General features: G+C 47.7%; 1 protein-coding gene across 1 annotated transcript in view; it reads left to right on the forward strand.

Moving 5' to 3' along the window:
* ADAMTS15 (ADAM metallopeptidase with thrombospondin type 1 motif 15) overlaps window positions 1–16,560 on the forward strand; it is a 358,149-nt gene that overhangs the window by 220,320 nt on the left and 121,269 nt on the right. The window contains exon 3 of the mRNA XM_086956926.1: window positions 8,201–8,368. Coding sequence (XP_086813052.1) covers window positions 8,201–8,368 — 168 coding nt within the window. The remainder of the gene's footprint in view (window positions 1–8,200; window positions 8,369–16,560) is intronic.

The following is a 16,560-nucleotide window of genomic DNA, read 5'->3' on the forward strand; positions in this document are numbered from 1 at the left end:
GCGGGAAAAGTCTTCGGGCCACTTATTTCGACAACAGGATCGATGAAGCGGGGTGCACCTTCCCTCGGAGATTTCACACGAAGTTCCTCACGATCGTCGGGCTTGGACCGGTACCACTGATGCAGCCCCACGTTGGGCGCCAACTGAAGGACTGGGTTCTTTTGGACCCAGCGGTGCCAGGGCACAACACCTGAAACCTTCGTGGGTAACCTGCTCCGGCGTACAAGTCACAGAGACACGGGACACTTCCTTCGGCGTCAAAGATTCAAGGTTTATTTGCTGCAGGGAACACAGAAGTCACAGGAAGTACATCGAGTGTAGTTCGGGGAGACTGCTTCAAATTGGTTCTGTGGATCGCTCCTTTTATACAGTTTTTACCCATAGGATAACATGTTACACAAAAGTTTACAACCCGGTTCCCACAATTAGCCCCCAGAGGGGTCGCTTTGGTCACTTTGAAACACACAAGGTCCGGAACATAAGTACGGAAACATTTGGCGGTTCCCAACTGTAAAAACCCATCTTCCCACCATTAGCGAATTCCAGTCAGCAGTAAAGTAGATCGAAATAGGAACGAAGACAGGTGCAGAGGAAGACGGAGACAGTGGGGAGATCGGAAAGGGTGTAAAAGGGGAGGTATCGAGAAACACGAGATACAGGCATCAAAGGGATGTGCCTAATGAGATGCACGGCTGAGACAATAAGTCCGTGCGGCAAGATGAGCCTCGAGCGGCGCCATCTGCCTTACAGCAGCAACCCCCTCGTCATAAAGACACTTACAAAGAACATGTGTCTTCCGCAAATATCTTGGGAGTCCCAGGGTCGCGAAGCGGACAGCGTCCGTTCGCTGGCTACTTGAGGGCAAGAGACAAAATGGATGCCGTATCTAAGATGGAACCCGTGGGTACAGATGAAAAACCCACATAACAAACGAACGGTTTAAGTTAGCACAGCGAAACTGCGCACACTTACTAAACTCGTCATTTGCGGTTCATAGATACCAGACTCGACCATATTCGTGCGAGTCGAAAACACCACTTACAATTGTCACGGAACCTCACGCTCTTTGTTCAATTTCTTGCTCAAACGTGATAAAATCTTGAAACAATCTCTAGGCCCACAGGATCAGTAGCAGGAGTGAGCAGCTTGTTGTGAGATAACTCTACCCCTGGATCAATCACTCAGGCCTTTGGGATCATTGCTAGTCGGAATCCAATTAATTAATGCAGGAATCATTTAAGTTGGTAATCTCACTAGCGTGTACCTTTGTACAATTATTAATTCGCTTGTGATTGGTGGAACTTTATATTTTCTTTTAAAACTTTTATTACTGTATCATTTTTTTTATAAAAGAAGACATTTTGCCTATATGATGTAGTATGCGTTTATGTCACATGTTCTAACCTTGTTGCAGTGTTGATGAATATTGGTTTTTATGGCTGATTTATCTGTAACTTTAATGGTCAAGAATCCAAATAAAGTATTCTTGATGATATGTAGGAAATGGAAAAGAAAGAGCCAGCTACGGGGGAGACAGTATTGACACTCCAACTCAGTTAACAATTAGGAAGGTTTCAGTTTCAGTTTAGTTTATTTAGCTTTATTCGATTTTTCGACAAAATCATAAAAGCACAAGCATATGATACATACAATAAAATCAAGTCAATATCAGCACCATCACACAATTGTGGTAAAAACCTCAGGGTATACATATTTACATGTTCCTATAAAAAAAAAAACATCATTATTTTCTAATCTGGTGTTACAGAAATAAAAACTGCTGTTTTGAGCCCTTGGCCAGTGAAGATATCTTGGACACTTTTGAGGAGGACACCAGGAGAGGTATTCCTATTTTGAATCTTGACCCGATTTCCAAATGGTCGCAAAACGCTATAGAGATCAATGCCCTCTGTATGGAGCATAATTTGCGACCGACAAATGGCCGATCCAAATCTGACCATATGGGTGCTCACACTTATAACAGACAAGACCATACGTCTAGGATTGATTATATCATGCTTAACTACAATCTCTGGCAACATCACCTAGATATGGAGGTTATAGTGTCGGGTGATAGCGACCACAACCCCTTATCGCTATCTATTTCATCTCCTTGGCAGGCTGGAAGTCAAGGCCCACCCGGTCATAAGTGGAAATCCTCCCATGAATTAGTCCCCACAAACTGTAGCAGGCGCTTAAAGTGGGCAAAAGTCTTAGCCAATGACACAAGGATGGCCCAAGCCGGGACTATTTTGGAAGAGGTGGAGCCCCGGATGAACACTTTAAGTCTAACTGATAACAAGATCCTACCTTTATTCACTGAGACTGTACTGGCACTGAGTGACTTATTTATTGTCCCCCAAACCACTCGCAGGGGTCCCTTGAAAACCTTGCCTAAACAGTCAGACAAGTGGTATACTGCAAAATGTCGTGAAGCTAAGAAGGAACTTGTTGTGACATTAAAGTCCAAAGACGCAGTTGCTATCAGGGCTGCTAGAAAATTTTACAAAAAAACACATTCGAAGCTAAACAGGTTCATGATTTTAACTTTTGGGGAGATCTAGTAGAGGCTAGCACTAGGAAGGACGCCAAGAGGTTCTGGGACCTATTAAGGTCTAGGGAAAAGCCCATTGACCAGCAGCTAACTTGTAACATTACAGGGGGCGTATGGTTTGACCACTTTTCACAACTGTACTCCGCTCCCCCAGGCCCCCCCCCAGCTAGTTTGCCCACCCACGGGTTCATTGCCTAATTTTACAATCAACCTCCCGTGCTACGAGGGCCTATTCACCAGCTTAGAAGTAGAGAGAGCAATCCAATGTATTGTCTCGAACAAAGCAGCGGGTCCTGACGGAATCCCAGGAGACCTAATCAAGAATTACCCATCTTCTTGGAGTAGATTAATTGCCTCGCTTTTGAATGAAGTGATGTTGGGTGGAGTCTTTCCTGATTCATGGAGGGGTGCCGAGGTCGTACCTATTTTTAAAAAAGGTTCTAGGGACGACCCAGCGAACTACCGTCCAATTAGTTTATTGGACTCTTCTCAAAAGGTAGCAGGGAAGGTGGTATTGGGCAGGATCATCGAGTGGGCAGATGGAAATCACATCCTATCAGATCTCCAAGCGGGCTTCAGAACAGGAACAGGCACAATCGAGCAGATGTTCCGCCTTCTAATGATCTATTGGAAAGTGGTGGTGCTGGGAGGGGGCAGTCTGTATTTAGTCTTCATTGACTTGCGGACTGCCTTCGACCTGGTACCACGCGCGCTTTTATGGAACGTCCTCGATGGGTTAGGCCTCCCTCCCTATTTGCTGTCACTGCTCGTAAAATTTCACGATAGGAATTTCGCCCAAATTAGATGGGGTACACAGGGAGAGAAAACATCTCGTATTCCCGTGGACAGAGGCGTTCGCCAGGGATGTGTGCTTGCCCCCACTCTGTTCTCTCTTTACATTAACGGAGTGGTGGAGCATCTTCTACAACAACCATCAGATGCACCCACCCTGGCTGGAAGGAAAATCCCAACACTCTTGTTCGCGGACGATACCCTCCTAATTTCAAAATCACCAATGGGCATCCAATCGTTGCTTTCCAGCTTTCAATCCTTCTGTGACGGCAGGGGTTTGGCCATAAACATAGGTAAAACTAAGTTTTTAGTCCTTAACCCGCCTAAAAAATCTGTCTATCCCCCGGTCCTAGATTCTGTCCCACTTGATCGCGTCAAAGAATTTGACTACCTGGGTATACGCATCAGTGACACCATGAGCTGGAAGGCACACCACCAAAAAGTCTTCCTTACCCACAAAAGGGTGGCAGGTGCGTTGCTCAAGGAACAGCGAGCCTCATCATCAAAACCTATTGGGGCTCCCTTAGATATCTATAGGGCAAGGGTTGTAAGCGCGGCACTTTACGGTGCTGAGCTGTGGGGCACTCACAGAGTTGACACTCTGGCCCACCTTGAGAACAACTTCCACAAAGACCTAATGGGCTTGCCCCACAGCACGCCAACGATCCCATTGCTGCTAGATGCAGGTACCCGGGCAATCTGCGACCAAGCGAAACTACGGCCACTCTTGTTATGGTCCAGAATCTGGAATGTGCAGGAATTAAGAAGCTACGCAGAAGCTTTGAATGACATTTTGTCATTACCGGGTTCACATAAGATCATCTGGCTCAGGGAGGTAAAAAAGCTGCTCTACAAATTAGGCCTAGGAGAGGCTTGGGCCAATAAATCTGCACCCCCGAAACAACAGCTAAAAAAGGTTTATTGGGCATGGGTAGACAATGAGAGGGCCCGAAGTACAAATCATTGTAAATCTGTAGTTCTGTTTCTGTTGGTCAAAGAGTCACCGTTAAGGGAACCTTATCTAGACACCATTCAGAGCTCATGGGACAGAGCACTGTACATTAAGTTTAGGGTGGGGGTGCTTCCATTATGTGAGTTCACGTCCACTTGGAAACCGCCCGCTCAAACTGTACCCTATTGCCCCTTTTGTGTTCTAAGGGTAGAATCTGTGTCCCACATGTTGTTCGAATGTAGTGACGTAGGTGGTTGAAGCCCCTTTGCAGGTGTCTGGGAACCCGTTCTCACTTGGAAGCCTTGCGCATTTTACGTACAGATGCTAGACCCCTCTTTGCAACTTGTATGGCAAAATTTTTGGGTTGGGCTTGGCGTCTAAGAACTGCAAGAAAACTGTTACTCCAGTGAGCGATCCCCCCTACCCAATATGCTGTTCCGGATATGAAATGTTTTTATGTTGAAGATTGTTGTTAAAAATGTTTTTTTTTTAAAAATGTGAAAAATGCTTTTATGATATGTTTTTATCGAATAAAGCTATTACTTACTAGAAATAAAATCGGTCCAGTATCACAAATTTTAAGAACAGATAAAATTCATTATAATTCATAAGAGAGATTTAAAACAATGAATTAGGTAAAAAAAGGATATGTTAAAAGACAGCTCACGATACAGGTCGTCTGCTTGCTCAACAGTTCTCACAGGTTACATAGTCTTTCTTAGGGCAATCAGGACTCTTAGGTAAGAAGCCACTGCTATAACCTCCAGGGGTGTTTCCATCTGTTTTAGTTTGTAGTATGCTGCGCGACATCCCCTTATGCCCCAGTTTATAAGATTGGTTTTAGAAAAAGTTTCCTTGGCGCCTCGATAAATTTACAAAAAAGGATCGAGTGCATATTTGATTGCTGTGACTGCCCGTCACAAAGGCATTTTCCCAAATTTTTGACCAATCATTACTGTTGGGGAATGTTATTAGGCGATAAAATGTATCAGCCCGAAACCTGGTCAATAACATTCTGGCGTAAGGACTGGGATCCAGCAATAAGTATGGCTGTATGCCAGTGTGAAAGATAAAATCCCGGCCCAAATTAGCAGTCATTTTCTCTCTTACAATCAACCATCTTCAATTATCTAAAAAATCCAGGATCATCTTTTTCAAAACCCGTCTTGGGACTAATTCCCTACACGTAGGGTTCTCAAAATATTCAGTGTGACCAATGTCTATTGCCATCCTTTTTACATGTTGTAGCCATTTGATGTTTCTGGCTCTGTCTAACTGTAAGCAATCTATGATAACCTCTCTGTTAAACGCTGTTTCTGGGGTAACCCAAATCTTGTGCCACAATAGGAGTGGGGCAGATTTAATTATGTCCTCTGTGTGTGCAATACCCAGTTCCCTATGGCTGAAGAAGGTAGACATGGATTTTGGTGTTGCAAGCAAGTAACAAATAAATTTGTTTTCTGTTCGTTGTATCTGGTCGGTTTTAACAGAACCCCAGATGCCCGCTCCATAGGTGCCAGTGGGGAAACAATTGGCTTTGTATATTTGTAGCAGTTCCCTGACTGGATGACCCCCTACCTTCCTTGCAAAGTTTATAAGCGCTCCCTTTGCTCTGCTCATCGCTAGGTTTCTGGCCTGTACTGCCTTATTCCAGTTACCCCTGCTATCAAAGTTTACTCCAAGGTAAGTGAAGCTGGTAGTATTGTCAATTTTTTTCCCGTTCAGGAATATTGCCTTATTAGTTTTTAAAGAGGTGCCACATTTCATGGAGTATGTCTTAGAGACATTGATATTTAACCCCCGCATATTCATGTAGTCGGAAAATTTAACGACTGCCCGTTGGAGACTGATAAATGTTCGTGAAATGATTGCAGCGTCATCCGCGTAAAGGAGGATTGGGATGGAAATCCCTCCCACTGCTGGATAATCGCATTGGAAGGATTTAAGGTAGCGGCCTACACTATACAGGATACATAGGAAGGGTGCCAAGATGCACCCCTGCCTAATTCCTCTTTTAATATCAAATTTACTAGAGCATGCACCGTCCCTCCCATATCTTACCCTAGCCCCTGCGTCCCTGTAAAGTTCTTTAATGAATGTTATGATCTGTGTTTCCATGCCTATGTCCACTAATGTCTCCCATAGCATGGAGTGATCTACGCAGTCGAATGCCTTGTATGGATGGTTATGCTAACTGAACAAAACCTATATTAAGTATAATTTTTCTAATGGAGAAATCACTTCCACAAAGGGCAGCAGGAAAGTAGGGAGTGAGAGGGCTAGGCAGAGAAGGAGAGGTAGAAAAAAACAAGTGGGGAGAGGAGGTAAAAAAAAGAGTGAGTAGGAGAAGGGAGAGGGACAGAATGTCAACAAAGGGCAATAAAAGAACAATTGCAATATAGACCTTCAAATCACTCTATAATATACTGCAATAATCAATACGTGAGTGAGCCAGCCCAAGGAGAAGGACAATATTCTTGGAAATCTGTGCTTTTGGAGTTATCCCTGAAGGTAGAGCTCATTCTTCCATCACTGTATTGACTTGCATAATGAACATTGAAGACACTGAGATCTGACTGAACGTGCGCTGGTTGCATGATTAGCTGGCATGTCAAGTGATAGTGAAGGGTTTTGGGTCTTGAGCATGAACCCCTCATTTGAGACCTCTGGTGACTCAACAGAGATTTGTTTTCGTGTGTGTGTGATGCAGGAAACCCACTGTGTTTTTTAGGGATTTGTTTCAGTTTCCATGAAAGAGGAAAGTGCATAATTGACTGTGACTGGCCACTGCAATGGACAAAAGCAGATACCAGCAAGGTGTGAGAACTAGGAAGCAGCTGCAATAGGACCAGACAGAATACTGAAGGTGAATGGGCGCTCCTAAACCATACTTTGGGATATTACTGGCAAACGCAGACCACAGAATGTAAGCTCTCTACCACACCGGCTTTGTGGTGATAGGAAGGAGAATAGCGTTTACAACGCAACTTTTACAACGAAGTACCTTTACGACGCAACCATTACAACGCAAGTCATTACAACGACTTGCGCTGGGGGGCGCTCTAGGATAGGGAATAGTTTTAATTTACTATCCAACACCTTCCCTACTATCCATGGGGACTGGAGTTGGAATAGTAAATTAAACTATTCACTATCCAGCGCCCCCAAGGCAAGTCGTTGTAACGACTTGCGTTGTAAAAGTTGCGTCGTAAAGGCATGCGTTGTAAAAGCATGTGTTGTAACGACGTACATCCCATAGGAAAGCACCTATTTTACATGTGTTCAAGAGCTGTGGATTCTCATTGGTAAATCCCCTGTCCCCAAGCGAGAAGGTACTCACTGTTTGCACTGTGCTCGAACATGGTCTCTCAGGAGACCAATATTAGTCAGCCATCTTAAAGAATCTCTTTAACACAGGTCATAATAGCATTGTATCCACACCCTTGTGGGCGGACATCTACCCATATTGGGTAAAGAATGAACAAGAGTGGACAGTAAGGATGGCCATGGTCCTCACCAGCCCTGGAATTGAGATCAAAGATATCTGGTAAACTCGTGGGGGTTGCTTTGCAAATGGACGGAGCAAGACTGTATGTCAGTAGAGTAGGGTAATAGGTTGTGATCACAGCACTGAGACAGTTGCTAGAATAGGAAATGGCATTATGATTATACAAAGCTTGTTTATGCAAATGTTTTTATGGAGTAAAGAAAAAGCCTTTGGTGTCTCTGTGAGGTTTTCAGTACACAAGTGGGAGATCTCGCTTGATGGAATCAAATGTATTCTTTCATGGAATCTGTCATTACTGTTTGTACTTTGCGCTTTGCACATTTACCAGGGCTTTCTCACCTTATTGTCCACTGTGATAAATGCCTCACTCATGCTGCTTTCTTTGCACCGCCAGGTCACGTGTTCAACATGCCACATGACAATGTGAAGGCCTGCGAAGAGGTCTTTGGGAAGCTGAAGGAGAACCACATGATGTCCCCCACATTAATCCAGATTGACCGAGCCAACCCCTGGTCTGGCTGCAGTTCTGCCATCATCACAGACTTCCTGGACAGCGGACACGGTGAGTGGTCAGTCGAGTAGGACATGGTGGGAAAGCATAGGGGCTTTAGGCAGAGGACGAGCACTGCCGTTGTAAATTCATGCCCCTTAGATTACTTCCACAGAAGCTCTTCTTGTGTGGAAATTCTGAAAAAAAATGTAGGGTGGATTAGCTCCCTGCTGTAGGCTCAAGGTTGGAGTTATTGAATGACTGAATGATTATTGCACCCATGAGGCTCACACTACCTCAGTGAGGTCCTTTGGAAGCATATTCTTGGGTGCAGAAAGAGGCAATGAGGTCAATGGGCACAATACAAACCTCGTGCACTCAGTGTTTAATTTGTTATTTAAAAAGAAGTGCAAGAGCCTACTCATGTTTTTTTATTAGGACATTCCATATTCCCACTACTGGTACTGCCCATATTCTGGCACATGGACACACGGGTCCCACTGGCCCGGGCATCAAACCTGCTAAGATATTCAATTAACACTCTGCTAACTGAACCCCAAATATAACCAGTGTAAGCCTCCTGCAATTAACACATCGTAACTCACAACAAAAGCATGAAAGTCATAATACAAATCACAACATAAAAAAAACACCAACACCTAACAAACAACAATATATAATACCACAGAGATCGTCATAAAAACATCACATAACACACACACAAATCACAGCATACTAGGGGATACAACCTTCAAAAACATAACATCCAAGTCAGCAGCAGTTTTTGGAGCAATTGTGCTGCAAGGTGTAAATCAATGTTTTCTGTATTTAGCTGCATGGCAGGAAAAGACAACCTTTTGGCGGCCATTGGGTTTAAATGAACAAGGCCGGGACCACTGGATGATCCCTGTGGTAACAGAACACAACTCTCTGCAGATAACTGAAGATTTGAACCGATGCTGCAGAGTACTTGTAACGGAAAGTAGACGTCCTCCCTTGTGGCTCGTGACTTTCATGTTTAGCTTGTTTGCTGGAGCCATAAATAGAAATGTTATCATACATTTTGTGTTATTTTACTCTAAGCAGGAAACCTAACGTGTTGTTGTACATAGATGTACAAGACTGTCAAGAATTTCCCTAAACCCACACAATCGCCGTGCCAAATTTGTTACCGGATCAAAGTGGGGGAGGGGCCAGGGCTTTGATTTTTAGCTGCTTTAGTGAAGATGCGCTGTAAATAAGGATGAGCGGTGTAGTGGCTGGACCTTCCCCGGGATGAAAATGTGCTTTGAAAGATGTTTTTGGCGGCACTGAGAACAGATGGAAAATGACCAAAATTGTGTCACCACAGTCATTCCACCACATTCAAAAGAGGTCGATTCGTGGTGTTATGGATGGTTGCCAGGTTCGGATTGGAATCCCAATTCGGCCCGGGAATCCCCAAAAAAGTGGACCTCATTTCTGGATCACAACCGTTGACGAATCAGCATTTGGCTAGTCTCATTGGGATCATTTCTAGATAAATGTTTGATAAATTATGCATTTTAAAGCTTAAAGCACCAGAAACATTGGTGAAAACTAGAAGCACTGCATGTTGGCCGGTTGAGGTAGGTGAAATAAAGTGGTCCAAGGGCCACAACTCCTGATTTGGCTATGTTTGCCATCTGGCTGTTTTTTTTTTACTGGCATTATCGGCAGTTTAATGTCCTGGCCAGTATGAAAATGGAAAAAAAAAACACCTTTAAACAGTGTATGTACGGTGAAAGGAGTTTAAAATGTTGTTTAAAGCTGCTTTAATGATAGTTAAAACTAAACAAAGGCAGAAAAGCTATGTTAAGAAGGAATATGGACGTTTTAATGAATGTATAAAGAATCCTCTTTCATTATTATGTTCCAGCCTTTGTAGAAGCTCAAAACATCAGCTAGCAGCAGGTTATTTTTTATTGTAGTTTTATACAGCTGGAACTCAGCCCAAGGGCAGCGATTATGTGAGCAATAGTCACATATCCCCCCCCCCTCAACCAAGGCCAGAAAGATACTGGAGCGGAGGTGCCAACAAAAGGCCCTCAGCAAGCCCCTTTCACTTACTCTCCCCCTCCCCAGCCAACTATAGCCTCAGGGTGAATGGGTGATGGCCTTGTAGGAGAGGTGTAGGAAATGGGACCCCCGGCCGGCCAGGGCTTGCGCCACAGCCAGTCAGAGACCACCACCCCTATGTAAAATCGACCCCTGCTCACCCTCTAGGTAACGCGGCAGTCAGGCCTATCTCGGAGGACATGTGTGAAGCATTTGCGCACGCACCCACCAACAACAACATCCCGGGCCTCCCACAAAAGGGACTCCACACCAAGTATATATGAAAATAGTCTTTGTATTAAGAAGGACACATAGGAACATACACTTTACAATGTGCTCGAGGCACGGCAGGGGTTACAAGGAAGAAGGTACAGGGTAGGGCCAAGGGGCCCCTGCCTGGGGTATGAACATGATGGATCACATATCCACTGGGAGCTTCCTAGAACTAGCAGTAGAACTCACTCTGACCAGGGATCACATACATGGGACATCGGGTATTCAGGAGGGGAGGACAAGGTACATAACACAACAGAGGCCCCCATCAGCAGGGCAACACATAATAATTATTAGCATCACTTGGATATTAGTCAGTAGCACCCCATAGGCCAGATGGCCTTCCTGGGGCAAGGGCGCCTTAGAGTCTCGATGTCCAGAGTGGGCTGCAAGGGGCCCGGGGCAAACCTAAACGTGGCAGCGGCCCACGAAGTGCTGGGCCGCTGAGGGGCTTGGATGTAGCCTTGCAGGCTCGGGGGGACAGGGGGGGCAATGGTGGAGCCTCTCGCAGGCTCGGCATGGTCGGGGACACGTGGTGGAGCCTCTCGGGGCTCAGGAGCAAGGACACGTTGGAGCCTCCTCAGGCTCGGAGCAATGGATGAGGGTGGAGCCTCCCAGGCTCAGGAGGAATGGGCCAAATGGAGGAGCCTCTCTGGGCTCGAGAAGCCAGGGCAACGTGGGAACCATCTCGGGGCTCGAGGACAAAATGGTGGGCGGAGCCTTGCAAGCTCATAGGGACTGGGGCCAACGGTGGAGCCTCTTGGGGCTCGAGGACAATGGTGGAGCCTCTCGGCCCTAGGACGATGGTGGAGCCTCTCGGGCTCTAGAAATGAGCTGGGGCTGAGCCTTGCAGGCTCGGACAATGTACCCCGGTGGAGCCTCTCAGGGCTCGAGAGGAATGCTGTGGGGGACGAGCCTCGTCGGCTCGGAAGGGCAAGGACATCGGTGGAGCCTCTCGGGGCTCGCGAACCAAGCTGTGGGCAGGCGGGGTCCCCCTCGGGGGACCCGGCAACCGGGGGCCCCACGGGCCCAAAGGCGCAACAGACGGGTCGTTGGAGGGGAGGGGCGGGCACCGACAATATGCCCCGACGCCCCCTCCCCTTCGCGGCACTCACCGGGTCTGCGCGGGATTCTCCTCGCTCTCCGGGGCCCCCTCAAGCTCCCGGGGGTCCGGGGGGGAAGCGGCAGCACTCGTGGGGGGACGCAGGGGCACGGAGTAGGCTCCCGCCGCCCCCTTCATTTCCGGCCATCTCCCTCGTCTCTCAGCAGCTCCTCGGGCCGCCGGCCAATCAGAGCGCGGCCCGGGGAGACGTCAGAAGCCCAAGCCGAGCCGGCAGCCAATCACAGCGCGGCCAGGGGGAGGGCCTTACGAAGGTCCCGGGCCGGCGGCGGTGAACTCTGGGGAAAGGACGGGGGGCAATACCGGGTGGGCACCGGTGTGGAAAGCAACGCGCTCTCAGCGCTGCAGCAACAATGGAGCGCACCCACGCGCTTCAGGTGGGGGGGGGGACAAGATCCAGCGCTCCCAAGCGCTAGGGCAGGGATACAGCGCTCCTCGCGCTATAAGTGAAAGTAGAGCGTTCCCAAGCGCTAGAGGGTAAAGGGAAGCAGCAAAGTCCAGCAAAGAGTCCAGGACTCAGGGGGAGCACAGCAGCTCCTAGCAAGGAAAGGTCATCAGGAGTCCAGGAGCTGGGCAGGGCCCAGGGAGGCAAGCCAACCCTGAGCCCAAACAGCAGCACGCCCCTGGCAGGGTTCCAGTCAGGGCAAGCAGGAAGAAGAAGAGAGCGAGAAGAGGGCCCACCCTCCTTTTATACAGGAGCTTCCTTTGTCTCCAAAGGGGCAGGCAGGGAGAGAACCAGCCAGAACTGGTTATAAGGAATTTCATGTTACTGGCCAGGCCAGGGACACTGGACGCACCCCAGGGGGGTGGAGCCAGCCTGGTGGGGGGAGGCCCAGCCTGCTTCAGCCAATCATGCGCCAACACACCTACTGCACACATGCACCAAGGTCTAGAAGTGGCACTTCCCTTCTAGTCACACACATGCCGCATACATCATCTTGTAGTACTCAACCTCACGAGCGCACACATACCAGACTCGACCCGGCACGCCCCACGCATCAGGAACTACCAGAGCCACATACATTCCCCATGCATTCCTATGGGAGGCAGGTCTCTCTCACCACAGACACACTCAGAGGGGGGATCTCCATTCCCAGGTCACATATAACAAGCGCAAAACTTCAGGGGCGGACCTGCCAGACGGGCCAAGTCCAACAAGAGGGGAAAAGCCGCCTTCTGCCCTTCATTGCTGGAGGTTCTCTGCCTGCCTGCACCAGCGCTAGAGAGCAACCTGTCTCTTCCACAGAGACACAGAGCCAGATACCTCAGGGGTGACAGTGTTGCAATTTACAAATGCTGTTTGTTTTTGTTTCATTACTGAAGATCAAATTCGTTTTTTAAATCCTTGGGCAATTATGTCGTTTGCCCAGATTCACAGGACGTTGAGCAGAGGCTGGCACTCAAACCCTCTCCCATTGTTCCAAACTTGACAGCTCTGACCTAACCTTGCATTCTCGAAATGTTCCTTGCGGTGAAGCACCTTTTCCTGGGAGGCCTTTGCTGCTGGAGCAGAGGTGCCAACAATAGGCCCTCAGCGAGGCCCTTTCACTGACTCTCTTCCTTCCCCAGCCAACTATAGCCTCAGGGCGATGGCCTGGTAGGGGAGAGGTGAAATAAATCAGAGTTGCTGCTGCTCCAGGGGAGATGAGATGATGATGGGCCAACGGTCACTTCACCTGCCCCCAACCAGGCTGCTGCACTCTCAACACCCCGCCTCACTTTAACAACACAGCAGGGGAGAGGATGTCTGTGCCAGCCCCTTAGGGGCCAAGATTAACGGCCAACACAACATTGGCCTAGCGATGCTGCGGAAACTACCACCTCAAAGCCTGTCTGCCCTCATTACAGTGGCCTGGCAGGGAAGACAGTAAGGCCGATGCTGAAAGTAGCAAATAAAACAGTCACGTCTAAGCTTTAAAAATTACGTAATTGGCATCTATCCAGTCAGACAAAGACACAGCCAGCGCATGAGAGAGTGGAGCTAAAATGAGACAGAAAGAATGCAAAAAATGTGAATAGTGTGATTATTGTTATTTATTTTATGAGAAGCTGCTATCACAAGAGGCCAACGATTGGACAAGGGCTGACAGTGAAACACTTTTTTAAATTCCATGAAACTCTCTTCAATTTTTCGCTTGCAGCATGTTATCCAAAGTAAACCCATGCAAGGCAAAAGGAGAGTCCCTCGGTTGTTTGTACCCACTGACATCTGGCACTTCTTAAAACTCGTGCTGGCTTTAATTCTTACCATTAGACTGAAGTCCAAGTTGTGCATTTCTGCAAGACTTCCAGCATTAAATCGAATCTAGGAAAGTACTCGATTCAGCTGTACTGTCCCAGGCTGTGTGTCGACCAGCTGGAAGAGCACGACCAGCGAGGAAAGCATGGGGCACTTTCCCCGCACTCGGGAGCCCTCTGAAATGACTATCAAGAACAAGTGACAAGAGTGCAGCAAGAACCGATGCCGAGCCATCCCTGGCATTCATCAATCGAGCACAATCAACCACCACACTCTGATCACTCTGACAGCTTGTTGGGAAGGGCCCATGCCCTGTTGCCTGTATAGAACAATTGTTTTAGTTGTCATGGATTATGTAGAGTTACATTAGATGTGACCCTCGAAAAACACTGCAGGGGTAACCATGACATATTTCACACTCACATGGGTTAGGCTGGAAGGTAATAAAATCCACTGATCTCTCCCAAGGAGCATCGTTTTAGTGAGAAACATGACACCACACACACCACCAGCACACACTGAAGCTAGGTGGTGGTTAAATGAACCCCTAGGTCCTTAAATGTAGACTACACCTTTGGAAATACCCACGAATCATAGACATCTGCTCGCTGAGAAACTAAATCTTAAAGAGGGCAAAAATGCGGTGGCCACCAAAAGGCTCCACGTGGTCAGTCCAGTATCTCCTAAAGAAAGAGAAGGTTGACTGACATTTAGATAGTTCCCTAAAACACACACAACTATAAGTATGTAGAGAGAAAAACACATATTAACCGAGAGTTAACAGAGGAGGCAGACAGAAGGAAAGAGAACGAGAAGAGAGAGTGAGTGAGCAAGAGATAAACACATATAGAGCTATGGCTTTGTTACCAGGGCCAAAAAACGTTTGAATTATTACACACTGGATTCTGCTTCCTGTTCCCAGGAAATCATGGATTTATTGAAACGTTTGTATTAATACTTCTCAGCTCTAGAAAGCTTGCCTTTGCCTTTCTATAAGGGTGTAGACTAGCCCTATCCCACCTCACCTTCCGGGTACAGTGACAGTCCGGCTTGAACTGATAGGTCGCTCCTCCTCTGAATAACACAGCTACATTGAAATATGTATTGCCAGAGTTATTCAAAATCGGTGGGAAGCGTGTCTTGCGAGTAGTCTAGTCAATCCCTTTTTAGGTTGAGCCTAGCGTAAGCAGCGCGGAAGTGCTGTCGCCAGCGAGCTCTATTGTTAGGGAATTGCCTTGGAAGCGGGACAGGAGATGGGCACGCGCAGAGCTTTCGGCGATTTCAGCAGGTGTACGCGCACTTACAGCCAAGCGCTGTGCACATCTCCTGTCCCCCTTCCTTCAAGCCAACATGCAGTTTCACTTTCACCACTTTCATTTATAAAAAAAATCTTGCCCCATCGTTGGAGCGGGCCGCAACGGCGGGTCCGCTCAGGAAACAAATCTGTGCACTGTGCCTTCATCGCCACAACCACTAGGTAAATGGAGAATCCCCCACTCACCCGGTCTGCGGGGGGAATCCTCCTAAACGACAGCTGGCTGCGGCGCTTTTCCGGAGCACTCCAGCTCCTCTGCTAGCACGACGTGGGGCTCTCTCCTTAGGCAGGGGAGCCCCAAAGTGCTATCCACTGCTCTTCACCCAGGCCCCCTCCTGGGACCCGGGACTTCAGCTCCCTCACTTCCTCTTTGGCGCCGGGACTCGAACCACAAAAGTTACAAATAGCGCGCATGCGCGGGCAGCCCCCGCCCTCCCAGGTCTCCTCCCAGCCCAGATGCTGAGCTGATTTCTGTTTCGCTTCTTATCTCCCTGCCTCAGCTTGTTGTCAATAGTGATCTTCCGTGCTCGCTGGTTGCTGCGGTGGCTGCTGTCTCTTATTTTTTTGTCTTTTTTATTATTTAATGCGTTATTTAATGCGTTTTGATATAGCGCAGACTTTACCCGAAGGTGTCAGAGCACTTGTTCTTTATTCCCATCACTGAGTTTTGTTGTTGGACTGAGAAGTCGATTGACGTCCAAACTGGAAGTTTCAGGCATAGAATCGACTGCAGAGTTCGCTTGGATGTTCATTTGGAACAGGTGTTTTGGTCTGGCGGTTTTCTGCTTTGCATTCGTTACTGGGTCGTTGCCTGAGACTTATTGTTTACCAAACCGTCGGCTTGTGTCAGCAGGCCATTGCCTCTTCCTTAATGAGTGGTAGACCCATATGTACTGAGTTGTGGTCCCATTCCAGTTAGTCACAGGGGGCCTGTACGAGTCCGTAATAATTGGGATTTCTCCGACAGACTGTGATCTGTTAAGCTCTTTCGCACCGCTGTGTTTTATTTTTCCCGGCGCCCCTTTGAGTTGGCAGCAGTATATGTAATGTTGAACCCGCTTAACCTGGCTGCGGTGTCAGGAGTAGGGGAGAGTTACTGCAAGTACCCTTTCTTCTGACTCTTATGGCATGGGATGCATTGAAGAAGCTTTGGTCTAAAGGATCGTGGGCTGGTGACGAGGATCTGCTGCTCATCAGAGGATGCCCTTAGCTGCCAGGTGAGTAAATGTTACATTTTCTGG

The sequence above is a fragment of the Lissotriton vulgaris genome, chromosome 2_1 (assembly GCF_964263255.1).
Source record: "Lissotriton vulgaris chromosome 2_1, aLisVul1.2, whole genome shotgun sequence".
NCBI lineage: Eukaryota > Metazoa > Chordata > Amphibia > Caudata > Salamandridae > Lissotriton > Lissotriton vulgaris.